The following is a 22,585-nucleotide window of genomic DNA, read 5'->3' on the forward strand; positions in this document are numbered from 1 at the left end:
AACAAAAACCCGGTCTTCCAGCTATAAACTGTAAGTAGAAGTATTTTTTTAAAAATATTTTTTGATAAAGTTGTGGAATCTTATACAGAATTTCTTTTTATATCCTGTATGCATGTTATATCCACATGACTTGAACATATGTTAAATACTTATATCTAAAGCTGGCGGATGGCACTTGTGTTGAGTATTAAATTCTGTAAATAAAATAACTCATTTTCTTGTTAATTCTAACATATTTTTCTCGGTTAAATACAGAAAAAAATTAATTTCATACATTTTACGCAAGTTTATGTCCAGAGGTTTATGTGCATTTTCTTTAGTTATCAATTTGACGTAGATGGTTTAATCAATATTATGATTTTTGTTTTTTACAGGGTGCTGTTCAAGGGAGTAATAATGGAATGCCTAGCACTGTGGTGCACAGGAAAAAACAAAAATATAAAAAGCTGCAACTTCAGTGAGAAAAGAAAACAAACAAACAGAACTTGGATATATAATGAGTTAATATATAGACAGTAATTCACTTTAGTAGGATTTAATTAGTGACTGAAATAAGAAAAATATTTAGATTGATAAAAGACTGGAATCAATATTTTACATGTTGTAGTGATGAAATATTCTGTATATTTCTTCAGAAAATTGCAAACAAACTTTAAATAAATGTTAGATTTCATTTTGTTAAATGTTAACAAAATCACAACTATTTGAAAATAAAACATGTATTAAAACAATGCTAGTTTGAGTCTTTTTTTCAATTTCGTAATCGTTGGATAGTGTTGGAAATCCATCTTTGGCCAACAAAGAAACAGAGTTGGCCAAACGCTGGACCAACCGTGATAGACGAAAAAATACTGTTGCCCAAGGGAGGGCCAACGATGAGTGTAGGATATCAGTTGTTGGCCCAATGGAGGGCCAACGATGAGTGTAGGATACCAGTCGTTGGGCCAAAGGTCTACCAACCGTTGGGCCAACGTTGCGCCAATTAGCAAAATGGCGTTGGGCCAACGTTGGGCCAACCATGATAGACGAAAAAATGCTGTTGGCCCAATGGAGGGCCAACGATGAGTGTAGGATATCAGTTGTTGGCCCAATGGAGGGCCAATGATGAGTGTAGGATACCAGTCGTTGGGCCAACGGTGTACCAACCGTTGGGCCAACGTTGCGCCAATTAGCAAAATGGCGTTGGGCCAACGTCGGAAATCTTCGTTGGGCCAACGAAGAGTCTGCCGTTGGCCCAACGTTGGGCCAACGCATGTCTGCTATCTGGGCAGGTTCATTACAACTATAGGATAAATAAAATCCAGTTTTATTTTCATTAATATGTTTCTATGAGTCTGTAAGAATCAGTCAGTCAAGGCTTTATGGTGGTATATTGTCTAATTTGCCATGGTTCAGCGCTCATATGTTACCACTCAGGTTAACAATTGCATGTTGTCAGGACCGCATAGAGATATGACGGTCTTTAACCTAAGTTTTCTCTATTATCATGATGTAAATATCTCACATAAGCACCGGTCTCAAATTTAACTTTTCGGACAACCTTACAAAATGTTTTCTCGACTTTGTCAAAGATCAGTGTCCCTCGGCAGGGTAAAGTATATTGTAATTTAATTGCCAGCCGTTTAATCTACGCAGTCGTGATTAGATACAAATAATTTAAGTGTCACAGACGGAAATGAGTTTTATCCTACTGGGCGTTATATTTGGATAATTTTTTGTTTGTTTTTCTGAAGTTACGTAAAAATGTTTATGTAATTTTTTCCTTCTGTATATATTGTATTCATGTCCGTTACTGGTGTAATGATTCTAGTAATGATATGATGTGTGAGAGATCAGCTTAACCAGAGATAGTATCAGATACATGGAAACAATCCAGACCCTTCCCGCCATTGCCAGATGTCTGCCTGTTTCTTTCGAATTGTAAATAGGGAGGACACCAAATAAATATACTTATTTAGCTAAATGGGATGGCTAAGTTTATGATCTGCAGTCTTTGCCTTAATTTTTTTTCAGCACTTGTCCTTTCGGGCAAGTAAGTTAAGAAAACCACTTGCCCGAAAACATTTTTACTTGCCCGAAATAATTTTGTTTATAAATATGATGTATTTTGGTTTATGCTTATTCAGTTATTTAAATGGTAGTCAACTAACCTACCCACACTATCTATGGGCAGGCTAAGCCAACGTAAGTGGATAACCATGGTGCAATATTCAAGTAACTAGCAGACAGAAATTATGGGAGAAAACTGTAGAAAAAAAGTAAGACCTATACCAGTATCTAGTTATATGCCAGGTGTGGGGTTCAGATTTGCACTACCCTTCTAAAACTTACTTTTTAGGGCCTTCAAAATATTGTGTAGTTGTTCAAAATTAACTGCAATAATGGATCAGCCTGGTTAGGCACCCCCCACCCCCCTCCCCCCAAAAAATGTTGTGTTTCTGCTGGCATGGCCAAAAAAAGTAGGGTCGGTAGGTCAGTATTTTTGTTTTGTTTTTTTTTATTGTTTTTTTGAAGCATTATTATCAAGTAAACTTTTAATGTAGCCTATTATCACAGTCCGGGGCGACGTGTCCAAAAAAAATATGGACAAAATAAACATCATCAACACACCCGTGTTTAAAGCGAAAAAAAACATTAACAATTATCGGTAATTATTCTGTTGATAAACAAGTAATTGGCCTTGTTTTCATCATTAATTAAAACCCCCTCAAAGAGCTAAAAGAAGTGTGTCGGTATCGTGGCTTCTGAAGTGGAGATCAAAGCGGTATAGTTGCCCGAGATTGTCATGGCATTACGTCATGTTTTCGCGCCATGTGACACATCACTGTCTGATCGTACGGCCTCGGTTCTTTAAATTGCTGAGAAGAAATCATTAAAAAAATCTTCTTTAATTTTTTTAAAAGCGAATATACAATATCCCGTATAAACTGACAGGTAAATGTGTCAAACGATAATAGTAGATATCCTACTTGCCCTCAAGGAATTTACATTATTGTTTGAAAAGAATATCTGACATAGTGTCGAGTCAAAAAAGAACAAAGATTCATTTACTTATTAAACTTATTAAAAACCACAGCGACATCATACTGCTTTATTTTAAAACAATTTTTATTTACGTTCACGAGGTCCCGTAACCTATTCTGCCGCACTTGCAGAAAACAGTTTGCCAAAAATCGTTTTACTCGATGTATTTAAATTGCTGCCGCTTTTTCATTATTTAAGATTTTTTAATTCTGTTTTTTTGTACTTTCTTGTCAAAAGTCTGAAATTTATGACTATAGTATGTATTATTTATTTACTTTTAGAAATAAATAAATAATTAAGATCGCGCTGTTTGAAATTTTACAAATAATTGTATGAAACTTGGATCATTTTTATAAAATTTTGCCTACATTTCTGTCGATATCTTATTAAAATTGTTCTAGAATTCAAACTGTATAACTTCTCAAGCGGTGTTGAAAATTTGAAGCGATTATATTAAAAAATGAATGCACTACACGCATTTTTTGTGTACGTGTCGATAAACAAAAGTAACAGCGATACGATAGGTCGCACGTGCTCGTGGAATGGAAAATTACTGGCATGACGTTTTGATATCTTTACGATTCGCGGGTAAATTCCAGTCAATTCAGGTAATTTTAGGGATGTAATTTCTGAATTTTGTAAAGTTACTTTATATATTGCAAATGTGAAGTCATCAATTCATGCATAAATATACGAAAGCTAGTATTTAGGATGTTCATTTCAGATTCATGAAATTCTGTAATTATTGTGAAAATTAAGGGATTTAAATTTTGGAAAAAAAGCACTTGTCCGTTCGGGCAACCACCTGAAAACTTTGGCTTGCCCGAAACAGGATCTACTTGTCCCGGACTTCGGGCAACCCGGTTACGACGAAGACTGGATGATCTGATATTTTAATCTAGCTGCCATCCCTCTAAACATTCCCCTAGTCCTAGATTAAAGAGAAGTGGCTGAGGGTCCACTAACCGGACCTCTAGACTCAGAGTACTGTAGTGGTTGTAGGTATATAAGGCCAATTCCAACAGCCTTGCTGTTGGGTTAACCCTTTAGCGACGTGGTTAGAGTGTCCGCCTTCAGATCACGGGGTCCGGGGTTCGATCCTTGGTAGAGTCTGTGGTATTTTACTACAGTACTATATGTACGCGTACTGTTACGTACTGCGGTACAAGTGTATATGGTAATAGCTGGTGAAAAGTTATAAATGTGTAGTTGTTATAAAGTTGCTGTTATATTTATGATATATTTTGTAAATTTTATATTTCTTATGATTTCTCACTCGGATTCTAATCTATCTTCTGTTCATGGGGATGTAGACATTTGGAGCATCAAGAATATTAAAAGACTGAACTGTAAAAAGACACTTAAAAGCAAGGAAAAGTAAAATATTAAAAGCAGCAGTTTAATAAGGTGAGACATGATCAGTACAGCAAATGGCTGCATTGAACTGCTCAGGGGATGGGAGGTGGAAAACAGTAGGAGGGAGATAATTCCAGTGATACACTGTTCTGGGGAAGAAAGGATACTTTAAGTAATCTGTAGTTGCTGTGAATATCTTGTAACTGAGGGAATGTGTCAGGCGAGTGAGGGGAAATAAGAAACCTTCTTTGGGGATGGCAACTAATTCGTGGTGGTGGACTTTGTACATAACGGACAGAAGTCTGCTGTCAATACGTCAGAGATCAAGGTGGCGAATTTTGAGGGATTGTAACATGTCTGATACACTGGAGGTTTGACGGTAGTCAGCACTCAGCAATGAGCATTATTCCAGCGAGCTGCCCGTCTCTGGACAGCCTCTGTCTGGTCTATGAGGGTTTGGCTATAGGGTGACCACACTTCAGACTGAGCCATAATGTATTCCAGTTGGGGTGTAACGAGCATCAGATTCTGGTAAGCCATGGACTTAATGGGTTCAGATTTGACCTTGATGTTTCTGCGCAGAATTAACGTTTGATTTGCTTTCTTTGTTGACCTATTTATATGGGCGTCCCATGAGAGATTTGATATATCCACACCAAGGTATTTGGCTGAGGTGATTGATTCGAGTAGGACTCCATGCAGGTAGTACTTGGTGGGAATAGGATATTTCCTTCTTGTGACGTGGTCATGTGGATAGTTTGACATTTGGAGGGGTTAATTTCCATATCCCACTCCAACTCCACTCTTCTAACATTTTGAGGTCATTTTGGAGGGAAACTGATTCATTTGCAGATGACAGTGTGAGATAGACTGCTGTATCATCTACAAAGAGATGGACTTTTGAGTTAATATTTTGTGAAAGGTCATTTATGTAAGCTAAAAAGAGCAGGGAACCAAGAACGGACCCCTGGGCATTACCGGATGGGACTGGGATGGCATTGGAACTAGTGCCATGCAGGACAGCTGATTTGAATTTGGATACGGTTATCAAGGAAACTTTTAATCCACTTTCAAGAGAGTTTAACCTCTGACTCCGAAATTGTGCATTTTCAGTAAGTCTTTCTCATGGCTGACCTTATTGAAATTGTTTGTTTCCGGTATCTCCACCTACCCTAAATTTTTGGCCCGACCCTAAATGTTTTTATTGGCCTTGGAGAATATTTTTTTCAACTTCTTAACAAAAAGTTGCAAAACTTCACTTTTTATGCTTTAAACATGGCCAGTGATGTTAGAAATCAACTTACTGATGCTCTAAAGGCATATTCCCCTTATTTGTGTTCATTTTTTGACACAAAAGTAATTTCCTAAAAGTCTCCCTTAATAAAAAAAATCCAAAGAAAACAATTTTCCGACCTACTTACCCTAATTTTTTTGAGCATGTTACCGGAAACAAATAGTATTTTTTTAGGCCTTAGAAGTGAAAAAATATGCTGTTGTGGCCTGGTTTGAATTCTGGTCTGGGACATGATATTTTTAGCTCGACTCTTTGAGTCGGCGTTAGCGTGAGCGTCACACAAATGTTAAAGTTTGCGTACCACCCCAAATATTTTCAAAGTCCATTGAGATATTGCTTTCATATTTTGCATACTTGTTTACCATCATGACCCCAGTCTGTAAAAAGGAGGAGGCAACTCTATCAAGCATTTTGACTGGATTATGTCCCCTCTTCGACTTAAAATAAATGTTAAAGTTTGCGTACCACCCCAAATATTTGCAAAGTCCATTGAGATATTGCTTTCATATTTTGCATACTTGTTTACCATCATGACCCAAGTCTGTAAAAAGGAGGAGGCAACTCTATCAAACATTTTGACTGAATTATGGCCCCTTTTCGACTTAGAATATGCTTATTGTAATGTTAAAGTTTTACTCATTGCTTATATTATACTATCAAGCACTGAGAATAGTCGAGCGCACTGTCCACTGACAGTTCTTGTCTTGATTTTGCATTTTTAGCTCACCTGAGCACTTCGTGCTCAAAGGTGAGCTTTTGTAATCACCCTGTGTCTGGCATCCGTCGGTTGTCAACAATTTGACTGTTAACACTCTAGAGGTCACATTTTCGGCTCAATCTTAATGAAACTTGGTCAGAATGTTACCCTCGATAAAATCTTGGACGAGTTTGATATTGGGTCATCTGGGTTAAAAAACTAGGTCACCAGGTCAAATGAAAAGATAAGCTTGTTAACACTTTAGAGATCACAATTTTGGCCCAATCTTAATGAAACTTGGTCAGAGTGTTATCCTCAATAAAGTTTTGGACGAGTTTGATATTAGGTAATCTGGGGTCAAAAACTAGGTCACCAGGTCAAATCAAAGAAAAAGCTTGTTAACACTGTAGAGGCCGCATTTATGACTAGATCTTCATGAAACTTGATCAGAATGTTAATATTGATGATCTTAAGGTCCAGTTTGAATCTGGGTCAGGTAGGATAAAAAAACTAGGTCACCCGGTCAAATCAAAGGAAAAGCTAGTTAACACTTGTTTAAAAGCTCCTGTTCTTCGTAACGTTTATAATATATGACAAAACTTCACTTTTAAATAAAGATCATTTTGAACCAAAATCTTGAGTCCAGTGCCTTTAAGGGAGACATGTTATTTAAGTAGTTTATACTAATTTGTTTTAGCTTGATTGTGATGAAAGCTTCAAGCTTATTGTAACCACTCTCGAGTCTGCTTCCTGGAAAAACCAGTACTGGTGTCATATGAGAAGTCATGGTCGTGACCCAAATGGGGCTCGAACCCACAACCTCTGGATTGAGCGGCCGACACATTATCCATTAGACCACTAGAACACCGCTCCCATTGAATGTAATAAATGTAATTTACTTATGCAGGTTCTTCTGCGAAAAACTTATCTGATATGAAAATCTTGATATTAGAAAATGAAACTTTCAGGGCCTCCACTGGGCCTTATAAAATAGCCACTTTTTGAGAGAATATACCAAATTGAGTCTGAATTGCTGAAATTTGGCCACATTTTAAAAAAAATTCTTATAGCCACTTTCAAAAATCTGTAGCCAGTTCTTTGAATTTGTAGCATTTGGCTACATCTGGGAATGACAGGGAAGGCCATGGCTTTGGTAATGACACAAATAAAGAAGCATACATGGATATAACTTTATTCAGTACGGACCTAAATGATGTAATAGCACACAAAGGTCATTTACTATTTGGGCATCAGTAAACAAAGAATTGCAATTTTATTTGCAGGCAGCCATATTGCAGAGATACCAGAGTACATTGGTGGTTGCTGAACACAATAATGAGAAATTGTCACCCGTCACACTCAATACCATAACAGCTGCCAGTAAAATAGGCGATGTCACATGTCTGGTTGCTGGATCACAGTGTAGTAAGGTAGGTGATGTCACGTGTTAGGTTGCCAATTGTCAGTGTAGTAAGGTAGGTGATGTTAAATGTCCTGTTGCCAATTGACAGTCTAGTAGGGGAGGTGATGTCACATGTCTGGTTTCCTGTTAACAGTATAGTGATGTAGTTGATGTCACATGTCTGGTTGACAGACAGTGTAGTAGGGTAGGTGATGTCACATGTCTGGTTGCCAGTTGACAGTGTAATAAGGCAGGTGATGTCACATGTCTGGTTGCCAGTTGACAATGTAGGAAGGTAGGTGATGTCACATGTCTGGTTGCCAGATGACAATGTAGGAAAGCAGGTGATGTCACATGTCTGGTTGCCAGTTGGCAGTGTAATAAGGTAGGTAATGTCACATGTCTGGTTGCCAGTTGACAATGTAGAAAGGTAGGTGATGTCACATTTCTTGTTGCTGGTTGACATTGTAGTAAGGTAAGTGATGTCACATTTCTGGTTGCTGGTTGACATTGTAGAAAGGTAGATGATGTCACATTTCTGGTTGCTGGTTGACATTATAGTAAGGTAGGTGATGTCACATTCTGGTTGCTGGTTGACATTGTAGAAAGGTAGATGATGTCACATTTCTGGTTGCTGGTTGACATTGTAGTAAGGTAGGTGATGTCACATGTCTGTTTGCTGGTTGACAGTGTAGTAAGGTAGGTGATGTCACATGTCTGTTTGCTGGTTGACAATGTACTAAGGTAGGTGATGTCACCATGTCTGGTTGGTGAATCAGAGGATTGTTATATAGCATGTGAAGTTGTGCTCATGATGTTCTGTTTGGGATTCCACTCGGCTAGTCCAGACCAGAGTTATGGTCTTTGACTTAGTTACCGTTAAATTATAAAATAGGCATAAAGTGCTTAAAAGTATATGTTGCATACATCTTAAAAATATTTCATCTTAAGTGATGAAACCTACACAGTGACAGGAAGGGAGGGGGGAGAAGTGGAGGTGTTGGGCACCAATGTCCAGTGGACACATCTCTAGTTTGTTTCATGGGTTGAAGAATTTTAAAAGCCTTGGGGCTAATGTAATAGCTTTATTTTAGAATGATTCAGTTCTTTGGATTTTACTAGGCTGGACCAACCTGGCTCTTGTGTTCCTCATGTGATCTAGGCTTGATAAAAGGATCACATCATAAATGAAGCTACTGTATAGTGCATAGTTAGTTAGTTGAAGTTTGGTGCCTGCCCTAGTCTGAAATATTATTCAGAGGGGCACCCATAGTCAGTCTAAGGGTAATTATAATCTGCCATAATTGATTATAATTTCTTTTTGTAATCATCAGATTTCTGATTACAAGTAATTGTATTTTAATCATTTTGACTTGCAAAATAATCTGTTTTTATGCACCCGAAGTTGGGCATATTAAAATTCCACTGTCCGTCCATGAGTCTGTGCAACTGTGTGTGCGTCAGTGTAAATTCTTGTCTGGGCTGTAACTCTGCCATTCTTAAAGGGATTTTGAAATAACTTGGCATAAAGGTTCACCATTATGAGACAACTTGTCATGCACAGGACCTAGCCCCTAGTACTCCAATGTCAAACACACTTGGAGATCAAAGGTTAATGGTCTGTTTCATGTCCAGTACATAACTCTGGCATCCATAAATAGATTTTGAAATAACTTGGCATAAATGTTAACTATAATGAGATGATGTCATGTGCAAGACCCAGACCCCCAAGCTCAAAGGTCAAGGTCACACTAAGAAGTCAAAGGTTAACAGGTGTCCGGTTCATAACTCTGCACCACATCAAGGGATTTTGAAATTACTCGAAAATTAATGTTTCCCATAATGAGACAATGTGCCATGCGCAAGATCCAGACCCTTAGCTTAAAGGGCAAGGTCACACTTAGAGGTTAAAGGTGAACATGGTCTGTTTCTTTTCCGGTCCGTACCTGCCATTGATGAAGGAGTTTTAAAATTACTTGGTAGAATTTTTCTCTTTAATGAGATGACATGGCATTGCAAGACTCTGAGCCCTAGCTCCAAGGTCAAGATCACACTTAGAAGTCAAAGGTTATCATGGTCTTTTTCTTGTCTGGTCCATAACTGCCATTTATCAAGGGATTTGAAAATAATTTTACACAAATGTTAACCATACTGAGAGATGTATTTTGCTTATGACCCAAGACTCTCAGGTCAAGCTCAAGGTCACAAAATTCATGCCTACAACTGAAGCATTCTTGGGCAGGCTTCAGGGGCATTTGTCACCAGTAGTGGCAGCTCTTCTTTGATCATGTAACCTTTAACTTTTTTTGTTGGTGTTAGTACTGAATAACAGAGATTAAAATGGACTATCAAGTCTGTATAGCATGTAATCATGTATAACATCAAAACAGTGACACTGTACTTTATATGAACAGGTAGCAGAAGAAGTGAGTAAAGTGACAGGGGTACAGAAAGTTTTGCTAGCTGACAATGAGGCATACAAAGGTTTCTTAGCAGGTATTTCCTAAAATATTGTATATAGTGCTTGTATATCCTTTGCCATGCTAAATTTCTAAAATGGACTGACCCATCATTCAATTTGGGTAATACCACTTATTATTCTAAGAGGTGTTTGCTGATAATTTACTGCCTGAAAAGCGAACAGTGCAGACCAAGGTCAGTCTGCAAAAGCAGAATCAATTGCCACCAACAGGCTAATAGATATTATGCTTCCACAAGTTTTGTCTTGTTAAAAAGCATTTTATCATAAATGTAAAGATATGTGTGACCCATGAAAATGCTAAAGATGATCATTTTTAACGTTTCAGAAAAGTTGGAGCATAATAAATGTTGTCTATAATCTTTAATATATAGAAATAAAACAAACATTTTTGTATATTTTAGAGTCCCTGACACCTCTGGTGGTAGCTTTACAGAAACAGTTGAATTTTGAATATATCCTGGCAAGTGCCACTGCTGTAGGAAAGGTAGAACCTTTTGTACATGTCCTATAACCTTAGAATGAAATGTGGTCAAGTGTTTTTTGTGTGTGTTATTACATCAGCAGTATGATACTATCTCAGAGGGGGATGGTTGATGGTAGAGCCAGTAAAGACGAGGCACAAGCATATCCTGAGGGATTCTGCAGATGTTATAACAGGAAATAAAAAAAATCTAGTATAAAATGTGTTAGAAGCTAAATTTGAATGAATATATTGTGATGAACAGTTATTTCTTTTCAAGCTTGTTTTAATTATGCATTAAAGGGCCAAAGTATGCATGCCATTTACCATGGATTGCACATGGTTTTGCTTTTTCTATTTTTCAGTCTTTCTATATTTGATAAAGATTGAACTGATATTGGAAAGATACATGTCAGACGGTCTTTGTCAGCTGCAATATAGATGTAAATACGTAATAAAACTTGAGGGGCCTCCGTGGCCGAGCGGTTAAGGTCGCTGACTTCAAATCACTTGCCCCTCATCGATGTGGGTTCGAGCCTCACTCGGGGCGTTGAATTCTTCATGTGAGGAAGCCATCCAGCTGGCTTACGGAAGGTCAGAGGTTCTACCCAGGTGCCCGCTCGTGATGAAATAATGCACGGAGGAGCACCTGGGGTCTTCCTCCACCATTAAAAAAAAACTGGAAAGTCGCCATATGACCTATCATGTGTCGGTGTGACGTTAAATCCAAAAAAAAAATAATAATAAAAAAAATAAAACTTGAAATGGATCACGTTTTTTTTATGCCCCCGAAGGGAGGCATATTAGTTTTCAACTGTCCGTTCGTTCGTTCGTTCGTTAGTTCGTTCGTCACAATGTTAACTTTTTGCATGAAGGCACTTTACTCGCGAACCACTGCACCCAGGACCTTCAAACTTCACATGCTGATAGTACTTATTGAGTATACCACCCCTACTGACTTTGGGGTCACCAGGTCAAAGGTCAAGGTCACAGGGGCCAACGTTATCTTTTTGCATGAAGGCCTTTTACTTGCGAACCACTGCACCCAGGACCTTCAAACTTCACATGCTGATAGTACTTATTGAGTGCACCACCCCTACTGACTTTGGGGTCACCAGGTCAAAGGTCAAGGTCACAGGGGCCAACGTTTACTTTTTTGCATGAAGGCACTTTACTTGCGAACCACTGCACCCAGGACCTTCAATCTTCACATGCTGATAGTACTTATTGAGTACACCACCCCTACTGACTTTGGGGTCACCAGGTCAAAGGTCAAGGTCACAGGGGCCAAACGTTAACTCTTTGCATGAAGGCACTTTACTTGCGAACCACTTCACCCAGGACCTTCAAACTTTACATGCTGATAGTACTTTATGAGTACACCAACCTTACTGACCTTGGGGTCACCAGGTCAAAGGTCAAGGTCACAGGGGCTAACGTTAACTTTTTGCATGAAGGCACTTTACATGCGAACCACTTCACCCAGGACCTTCAAACTTCACATGCTGATAGTACTTATTGAGTACACCACCCCTACTGACTTTGGGGTCACAAGGTCAAAGGTCAAGGTGCTGCGGGGGCATTTGTCACCATTAGTGACAGCTCTTGTTTGTCAGTTTAATTTGTCAGGATAGTATAAATTTTAAAGCTTAAAAGCACTTCACTTGTTCAGACATTTTGCTAGGATTTAATAAGTCACGGATGCTGTATTATAAGTATATACTTCACCTATCTTCCTGTTATGAATCATTTCTCAAAACTGTATCTTGGTTGATGTTGTGGAAAGTTGGCCATCAGTGATAAGTGTGCAATTTAATTCATCCAAAATAGTTAATACTTGGAAATGTTTATTGTTCTTATTGGAATTTATTTTGATGGATAAAATTTGCTTTAATCCACACAATTAAATCCCACAAAAATTATACTTCAGTTTTATTTTATTTGAAAAAGTTGAAATTTTCTAGTTTATACCTGCATGTGATATCTGTTTTTGCCAACTAAATAAAATGTAATTAGATAATTGAAAAAGAATGAACAAATGCTACATGTGTAAACAGAAAACAAACATGTTTGTGTATATATGAACAGTAAATCGTGCGTTTGGTTAAAAATTGTTCTTACTTAAAGAATATACGTACATGTATTTGTAGTACCACTTAAAAGATTGGCCGTTTTTGTTTTTTTTTTTAACAAAAGATTGTTTCTACACGACATATATTGCAATAGTTGTTTGGCATACACAGCTCTTATATTTAATCAAATTGATGCATTCCACAGGTATTTTTACCCTTCAAGTTAATATCTATAATAAAATAGTTTTTAGAATGAGATGGGCATGGGATATCTTTAAATGATATCATCGGATAATTTATAAAATGCACGATTGATTTACTTACAGAATTTTATGCCCCGTGTTGCTGCCAAGCTTGATGTATCTCCTATATCAGATATTACTGGTGTCAAAGACAAAGACACTTTTGTGAGGACCATTTATGCAGGTGAGTGATAATGGTATTGAATTTGTTCTCACTTCAAAGTGGGGTACTGGTATATACATTTTCATTGTCCATACATAAGTCTTGAAAACCTTAATGATCAATCTTTTTCATGTATTGTTTGTTGTTATTTAGTTGTTTAAATAATTATTATGATTATTTAACTCGCCAATGATTTACAACAAATAATTTTGAATTGTTTTTTGAAGAGTTTTGACTTACAATTAATACTGATACATGTTTTCTTGTATTTTCAGTTATCTCCATTATTGTATCACTTAGTCTGCGATCAAAGTGATTTCCTTTTTTAGCTAGACTATTCAAAGAATAGTAGAGCTATTGGACTCACCCGTGTGTAGGTGTCCCATATTGGTTAAGTTTTTGTATGTAGGCTAGTATCTCAGTAACCACTTGTGGGAATGAATTGAAACTTCACACACTTATTCAGTGTGATTAACTGACTTACATTGCAAAGGTTTCATAACTCTATTTATAATTTTGCTTTTTTACAAAATTATGCCCCTTTTTCGACTAAGAAATTTTTGGCTAAGGTTTTGTATGTAAGCTGGCTCAGTACCCACTAATGGGACTGGATTGAAACTTCACACACTTGTTTACTGTCATAATCTGACATGCACTGTGCAGGACCCATAACTCTACTTTGCATTTTTTCAATATTATGCCCCTTTTTCGACTTAGCAGTTTTTGGTTAAGTTTTTGTATGTAAGCTAGTATCTCAGTATCCACTAACGGGAATGGATTGAAACTTCACACACTTGTTCACTGTCATGATCTGACATGCACTGTGCAAGTGCCATAACTCTACTTTATATTATTTCAAAATTATGCCCTTTTTTCGACATAGCAGTTTTTGTATGTAAGCTGGTATCTCAGTATCCACTAATAGGAAAGGATTTAAACTTCAGACACTTGTTCACTGTTATGATATGACATGCAGTGCAAAGGTTCAGTAACTCTACTTTGCATTTTTACAAAATTATGCCCCTTTTTCAGCTTAGCAGTTTGTGGTTAAATTCTATGTAAGCTGGTATCTCAGTACCCACTAATTGGAATGGATTGAAACTTAACACACTTGTCCACTGTCATGTGCTGATAAGCACTGTGCAGGTTCCATAACCTTGTTTCCCATATTTACAAAGTTTTTCCCCTTTTTCGACTTTTGTATTCATTCAATTAACAAAGCTGTTGAATAGTCGAGAGTTGCTGTCCTCTGACAGCTCTTGTAGTTTAACTAATTAACAGATAGATCCATGTTTAAATTACAAAATGAATATTAATGTTGCATATAATGCAGATTTTCATGATTATGGGTCTTCCTAAATTAGTTAGTGTTCAATCTTTAATATTTCTGCAGGAAATGCTATACAAACATTGAAGTCAAGTGACCCAGTCAAAGTCATTACAGTCAGAGGGACAGCATTTGATGCCGCCCCTACATCTGGAGGGTCAGGAAGCTCAGAAAATGGTAGGTAAAGCTATAAATGAAAAGAGATTCAACATGATACATTAACTGCAATTTTACAAATACCTTACGCAGCTGTTATTTGAAAAATAAATACAAGAAAACAGCATTACTGCCTCTGAAAAAAGAGTAGGTTTGTTTTATTTGATTATGTTTGATTTACAATTTCATACATATATAAATCAAACCTCATTCTAAAGGTCTCTTTGGAGTTATAGCCTTTGATAAATACTAAAAATTGTGACAATCAACAGTGTCCACTCTAACTTGATAAGTTCTTATCCACTGTTCACCATTCTGGGTCACAGAGTTATGGGCAGACAAGTTTGATAACCAGGCAGTGATATTTATGCCCCCGGCATCTACTGATGCGGGAGGCATATAGTGATTGTCCTTTCCGTCCATCCGTTCGTCCGTCCGTTCGAGGTTAACCAAATGGGACCGTTTCGTCTAGCAACAATACCCCTTACTAGAATGACTTGATACTAATGCAGATGTAACCTGTGCCCATTCCTCATCTTCAGACATCACCTGACCTCAGTTTGACCTTGACCTCGTTTTGGACTTAGGTTGCTTTTTATCGACGAGGATGCCACCGGAGGCATCAAGCGTTTTTTGAATGCAGCTTCTTGTTTTAGTATATATTATTTATAAGCTAACATTGCAACTGTGGAATCATTTAATTTAGTGGACATGAAAATTCTTGGTATTGGCCAAAATAGCTACAGGTATTTCACTGAGGACTTAAAACTTTGAAGTTAAAATGAAAAGGAATTTTATTTGTTCATTGACTTTTATTCTATAGACTGATGCAAGTGTGAAATCCTTGAATATTAGACCCAAAGAATACTAATGATTTTGCATAAAATCTCACTCCATGTCAAAAGTTATGTACAGTCATACCTGTATGAATATAGGCCACAACTACAGAACCTGTTTTTAAAGGCAACAAATATCTCTTCCCATTTATCAGTTTATATTGTAAATTTACCTGTGTAGACAAACTACTTGTCAGCAGAGACCACTTTTTTCCATTTCTGAAGGATGATCTTTACATACAGGTTTGACTATATATGCTTACAGCTCCAACAGTTGAAGTACAGAATAGCCAGTCAGAGTTTGTGGGTCAGGAATTGACCAAGAGTGATCGACCAGAATTAACAGGGGCCAGAGTAGTGATATCAGGGGGTAATTACAATTTTCGGCATTTGTATTTCTGCATTGGTGGGAAATACAGTTTCCTCTAAATGGCTTACTCATTGGTAGATAGATTTTGAGCTTGGAATATTTTACGACTGTGCAGTTTTGGACATATATGACTGGTTTTATTTACGTTTGTTTGATTTTTAAATTTTAATTATTTTACAGTTAATGTTATATTTCATCTCATTGTAAAATACTATGACATTTTACCTTTCAGTATGGATCATGAATTACAACAGTTACACATGTCCAGATATCTGAGTTTCATTTATGTATATGATTTAAGATAATATTATTCATTTTTTGAGAAAACTGAGAAGTAGGAAAAAACAGATTGTACAGAAATGAAGTTTTTGGATGAAGGAGACATGCTTTTATTATATTCATGTAAATCAGGTCGTGGTATGAAGAATGGAGACAATTTCAAACTTCTGTATGAACTTGCTGACAAGATGAACGCTGCTGTCGGTGCCTCACGTGCGGCTGTAGATGCAGGCTTCGTACCAAATGACATGCAGATTGGACAAACTGGAAAAATTGTTGCACCAGTAAGATTTTCTGTCTAGTTTTAAAGGAACTGATCTCCGGATTGTACAACAACTAAAAAAAAGGGAAAAATTTTAATATCAGGAAATTAATGCTATATTTCTGAAGAAAGCTTTGAAACTTAATTATTTACAGACAATATGTTATGGAAACAGATGAGAATGAGTTGTTTTTTTCTAATATTTACATTCAAAATTGAAAGTATGTATTATTCCATGGTGTATTTTTCAAGAACACAGGAAAGTTTTTATTGCCGCAGTAGTCTGGTTCAGTTCACTTCTTGGGCATGTTTTTTTACTTGATTAAGCATTTTTAAGCTAGTTTACAAACAAAAACTCATTTAAAATTTCAAATTTAAAGAAAGATCATTTTTAGGCAAAATCTGGAGATCCATTAGTGCCTTAAAATAAGTGTAATGACTTTCCAAAAAACTTCTGACAAATACTTACTAACACTTACAAGGAAGTAAGGGTTTGTTGAGAAATAGGAAAATTCTATTCAAAACGACTCTTGGAGGTTAACTTAAAATTACTGATGTTATATAATTGAAATGTTTCATGTTACAACCAAAGTTCTTTGAAATGCTGCATTTTGTAAATAATTATGTAGTGCACAGTTTACTTGAAAATTACTTTGTTAGAAAATTTGTAGATTGTTAATCCTATAACAGACCATCAGGAATTTAATAAGTAAATTTTGTTTTACTTTAGGCCCCTAATCTGTTCGAAATTTTGTTTCTATGATCGTGATCAATGCAAATATGAGCTGCGTCATGAGAAAACCAACATAGTTTGTTTGCCACCAGCATAGATCTGGACCAGCCTGCACATCTGTGCAGTCTTGTCAGGATCTGTGCTGTTCACTAACAGTTACTCTAATTCCAATAGGGTTTGAAAGCGAACAGCATGGATCCTGACCAGACTGCGCGGATGCCCAAGCTGGTCTGGATCCATGTTGGTCGCAAACGCACTATGTTGGTTTTCTCGTGGCAAGGCTCAATTATGTTTTTATTATTTTCAGGACCTGTACATAGCAGTAGGAATATCAGGGGCCATTCAACATTTGGCTGGTATGAAGGACAGTAAAGTAATTGTTGCTATAAATAAAGACCCAGAGGCCCCAATTTTCCAAGTGGCTGACTATGGTCTAGTCCAGGACCTTTTTAAGGTAAGGATTTTGGTTACTGTGAAATTATTGAATTAAACAGTGATTTCATTTGAACTTGAATTGTGGATTTCACATACTGAACAGATACAATATAATTACGGGAAACTTGCTTGTTTATTGGGATTTTAACTTTGTTGATTGACACATCCACAAAAACTTTTACCCATCAAATACAAGTATTAATCATTTTACAATACTTGTCTTAAGGCTTTGTACCTTTATGTGTCCCCTCTAAGGGTGACATCTGGTAATTAAATTGTCTGCCCATCCCTATTTTGCTTGCCTGGAGCATAAATTAAAAAGTGTGCAGGGGATTGACTTCAGACCTGGAATACAGGTAAATGGCAGTGAGATAAAGTGCGGTATTCTAGCTTCATTAATGCTTTTAGTTATGCACCGTTCTGCCACTTTACTTAAATTTTGCTTGTATAGAGCAGAACTTAAGAGTTATGCAATGGATTGACATCAAACTTAGAATATAGGTAGATGGCAATGAGAAGGAGTGTAGTGCACAGTTAGCACATAGTTTTACTAGATCCAGTGATGTTATAGTTTTTTCCAACTCTGTAACTTAAACTAGAAATATTGATTTCTGCTTTATAATTGAGGATAATAAGTTATGGTGATAAATTGGGCATGTAGGTAACTCACAGGAAAATTAAGGTTTTCCATTGTTACTGAAAGGATAATGTCCTATTTTAAAGGCAGTCAATCACATTTAAACAACATTTAATGACATTTTTAACGTTTTGTATATTCTGGTAGAGAATTATTTAAGGAACAAAAAGACCGATTACATAGAGTTAAATTCCTATTTGAAATGTATATTTTATTATTTTTATAAAATTTTGTAATTACTCCCCTTTAATATGAAAGTATATAAAAAGCTGGGTATTTCTTTTTATTTCGATACAATGTCTAGTTTTACATTTGCATTTGATAGACATATCAACTATTGAACAATCTGAACCAAAATGCAAATTTAAAAGCTGTGTGTAGCTTCTGAATTAATTTATTTCCAATCTATCTTGGTTGCGCAACCAAGATAGGCAAAGGGCGGTAATAATAATTTTTCAAACTTGCGTTTCTAATGAATTCCATCTAAATACATAATTTTTAATGCAAATATTTTACAAATATATTACAATATGTTTAATATTTATACATTTCCTTAGGCAAAGTATGTTTATCAAATTTATACTTATGATAAAATAACTCTATCTTTGTTGGGCAACCAGGATAGGAAAATGAAATTTAAAAAATACCTCCAGTGAAAATCTAATTTGTATTAAGTGTTAAGTGAACATAAATGAGTGTAAATGATCAGATGCTAAAGTTTCGAACAAATCCGTTACATGGCCAAAATCTGATTATCCACCTTTAATAACTTTTAGGGCCAATTTTTGTTCGTATATGTTGAATGAAAGGTAAAAGTTTTTAGGTACATTCAGAGTCATCAAGACAGTTTGGGGGAACATATGTCAGTTTATCATGATAAGTTTAAACTTCACTTTAATCAGTCATAGAGAGATTTTAAATGAATTCCTTCAACTCTTGGTCATATAGTCCTCTTTCAAATTTTTTCAATTCTAGGTCATCCATACATAATCCTTTTTGTCACTTCAGTCAGAAGGAAAGTCGAAAACCACTAGCCTGCTTTTCAAAAGAATTCCCTAGCAGTGTTACTTGGGAGACCTTGCACCAAATTCCTCCTAGCCATGTTAATTTGTTGAAATAAAATGTGGCTGCCAGGGGACATCGCTCGTTTTCTCTTTATAGCTATATGGAAAACTTGGAAAATCTTCTCCACAGAAACCAATGTCCCACTCTTGAAAGTTTTACAGCAATGTTCTCCATAGCTGATGCTCAACCAAATTCTTTCAAATTATTATGTTTTGTTATAAAACATGGCTGCCATGAGGTAGAGCATTGGACTAGCACCCAAGCAACCCTGGGTTCGAATCCCACCACAGGCAGTTGGGATTTTTCATCATGAAATGCTATGCTCTTTGATTTGTTACACCACAAAAGTTGTAAGAACATGGTAAAAAAGCACTGCTTTCAGTATGAATGTGGGCAGTTAGCCATAAAGGGAGGTAATAGAAACAATGGATTCAAATTAAATATGTTGATGCTAAAATTAATCACGATAGCCTGTTTTCTAGACCCATCTGTATTTTTTTTGTAACTAAAAAAATGATGATTTTGCTTATAATTGAGGTTGTTTGGTGTAGGGCATGGTGGTATCACTGGTTAAGTTTTATGTTATGAGGTCAAGCCTTTTCTCTCACTAAACAACATTAGCATTTAGTTTGTATATTGGAAAATTTTCACAGGCAAAAGCGATCCTGATAGTCTAGAAAATAACTCATTCTTTTTTTTATGTATTAGCCCCCTTTAATTGGTATATAAAAATTATCTTTATTTCATTGTTAGTTTTACTTGTTTAAGGTTCAACTATTACTCCTAAACCATCAAAAAGCTGTTGCTTTGAAATTTTTAAATACTTGTTGCCAACCAATAGCAAAGTGGTAATAAATTTCAAGAAATAACTTCCATCTATACTTTTTATGCAAATTTATTACCAATTTTACTTTAGAAAATCATTTCTTGGCATAGTTTTAATTATTTAGATTACCATCTTTTATCCATAAAAAATTAAATATCAAAATCTAATTTGTATAAAATTTGCAACATATATGTTGATCAATCTAAGTTTGAACAATGTTACATGGCCAAGAAACCTTATAACTCTGTCCTGCTATATTTGCAAGAATTTAATGTTTTGGTACTTAGAGATATAAAGATTTCTTGGTTTACAGTATTTAATTTTAATCAGTCAACGTTTTATAACCCTTCAAAGCATATGCCTTTTAAATCATTAGCATAACACTTTTCACCATCGATAAGTCGACCCTGCCTGTAAAGAATCCAGCATCATAACTCCAACTCCTCTGCCTGTTATTTGTAAATAAATTTATTGCCCGTTTTCTTACTTAGGGAAAACTTGATCTTTCGAGTATTTAGTTTTAAGCAATTTCTCCATACTAACTATCAACCTAATTCTTTAAAATTCATATGTTTTTTTCACCATGAGTAAGTGGACACCCTGTACAACACAGTGAAACATAAATCTATCCTGATTTGTTCAAAATGTAAGTGGCCCTTTTAGACTTAGAAATCATGGGTAGGTAATATTGTATACACAAAAAAATATTGATATTAATCACTGAATGTCCTTTTGATAATGTTCCACCAAATTCCTTCAAGCTGTCTCATCTTGTTGTTAAAACATGGCTTACAGGAGCCTGGCAATTTTCTATATACATTGTAGTACATGTTTATGGCAGTATGGAAAATTTCAAACACCTTGAAACTGCCGACCAAATTTTAAGATTACTACACCCAGATTTTCCTTGTGTGATCTACCAAATTCCGTCAGCTCATTCTGCTATATCAAAAATGATGACCACAAGGGAGCAGGGCATGTGTCTTGTTAAATGTGACTTATTTGAAACTGACGTAATCTTCTTGTGAGAAACCTCTTTCAAGCAAGGGAAGCAGTCAAACCTTTTACTACTGAAACAATTTTTGAGTTATTTCCCTTACTTTGCATTATTTCAGATTTTAATGTGATGCTGAAAATAAAAAAAAAATAAACTGTGGGAAACTTGCTTTAAAATGTAAGATACACATTTTCTTATCTTTAAGATATTGAAAAATTCCCCTTCTGTTATGAATGAGTTATTTAAAAAGTTTATCTTTTTTGTAGGCTGTTCCAGAGATAACTACCATGGTCAAATAAAGGACACCGAGAGGGCCTATTCAAACAACTCAAGTGTACAACCAAATACAAATATTTGTTTAACAAATGAACGATTAAAATCTGTCTGAATGTGAAATCTAGACATATTTTATTCTAGAGAAGTAACAGTGTGACACTTTTGTAGTTAAATGCTTGAAATATGATTTCTTCTCTGGCCGTCATTGCTTCAAAAAAGGGAGTAATGGCGTTTATCTTAATAATAGAAAAAATTTGAATTCAATACAAATACACTGAAACCTCACTAAACTTGAACCTCCCTTAACTGGAAACTTTCTTAAGTGGAACGACTCTTAACTGAAACCTTTTTAAAGTGGAACTTCCCGTAAAAACTCTGTAAAGTGGAACAACTTGTCATAATCTCCTTTTCACTGGAACCTACCTTAAATTGCAGCTCTCCTTTCAGGAACAGTTGGAAAGCATCATCTCTTTAAAGTGAACAAATGTATTTATACTGAATAAGTTCCTTCTATTGAGAATAATCTTTCTAAATAAGAAAACTCTCAAGATTTAACCTTTTATTTGATCCTGAGGCTGTTCAGTTTAAATAGGCTCCAAATTATGATCGTTTGTATTACATTGTTTACTTTTATACAGAGCCTTTAGCCATTTAGATTTTATGTGTTACAAAACAACAGGAGTCTTTATTTTTTTAGTTTGGCCATGATCTACAGAGTTGGCTGAAAAAGAGAATGTTATTTATTGATAATGAAAAAGGTGTAAAATATGTGATAGATAATTTGATCAATAAAGATTAATTAATTTCAGTTCTGTTTGATTCTTTTTCAGAGCATTCCACAGTATGAATATTTGATGTATTGAAAAATGCACAAAATTAGTTGGTTTCTTGTAAGGCTGGAACCTGTTTCATTAGTCCATGTTCAGACCCTGTGTTTTGTTCACAGGAGATAACTCCTGAGGCTGTTCAAATTTTGTATAGTTGTGTCCCTTCTCTTCCCAAAACACTAGATAATCGGAGCCGAAATGGTTAAGAAAATTTAAAAAGATTATCCAGTCGGTTGCCAAACTACTGTTTCATAAACATTCACAGATTTGTTACGGTTTGTTGGTTAGAGAATCCAATTTTACAATTTAATTTCTTTTTCATTTTGCAAACTGGTACAGTCTGTCTGAGTCAGACACTTACTTACAT

General features: G+C 35.8%; 1 protein-coding gene across 1 annotated transcript; it reads left to right on the top strand.

Moving 5' to 3' along the window:
• Positions 1 to 1,444: 1,444 nt before the first annotated feature.
• Positions 1,445 to 22,199, top strand: LOC123522919 (electron transfer flavoprotein subunit alpha, mitochondrial-like). Its single transcript, XM_045300439.2, has 10 exons — positions 1,445 to 1,590; positions 7,655 to 7,801; positions 10,188 to 10,269; positions 10,657 to 10,739; positions 13,114 to 13,213; positions 14,586 to 14,696; positions 15,777 to 15,881; positions 16,293 to 16,444; positions 17,463 to 17,609; positions 21,382 to 22,199. Exons 1-10 carry the CDS (start codon positions 1,549 to 1,551, stop codon positions 21,412 to 21,414), a joined length of 1,002 nt encoding a protein of 333 aa, XP_045156374.1. The 5' UTR covers positions 1,445 to 1,548; the 3' UTR covers positions 21,415 to 22,199.
• Positions 22,200 to 22,585: the final 386 nt, after the last annotated feature.

Source organism: Mercenaria mercenaria, chromosome 8, assembly GCF_021730395.1.
Source record: "Mercenaria mercenaria strain notata chromosome 8, MADL_Memer_1, whole genome shotgun sequence".
NCBI classification, from domain to species: Eukaryota; Metazoa; Mollusca; class Bivalvia; order Venerida; family Veneridae; genus Mercenaria; species Mercenaria mercenaria.

What these genes read in the sequence shown, in the direction of transcription:
- LOC123522919 (XM_045300439.2), top strand. Translation starts at nt 1,549, where the DNA reads ATGTTTTCTCGACTTTGTCAAAGATCAGTGTCCCTCGGCAGG. An exon ending in CTGGAAAAATTGTTGCACCA is followed by an intron (nt 16,445 to 17,462) that starts GTAAGATTTTCT and finishes TATTATTTTCAG; the next exon opens with GACCTGTACATAGCAGTAGG. An exon ending in TAGTCCAGGACCTTTTTAAG is followed by an intron (nt 17,610 to 21,381) that starts GTAAGGATTTTG and finishes TCTTTTTTGTAG; the next exon opens with GCTGTTCCAGAGATAACTAC.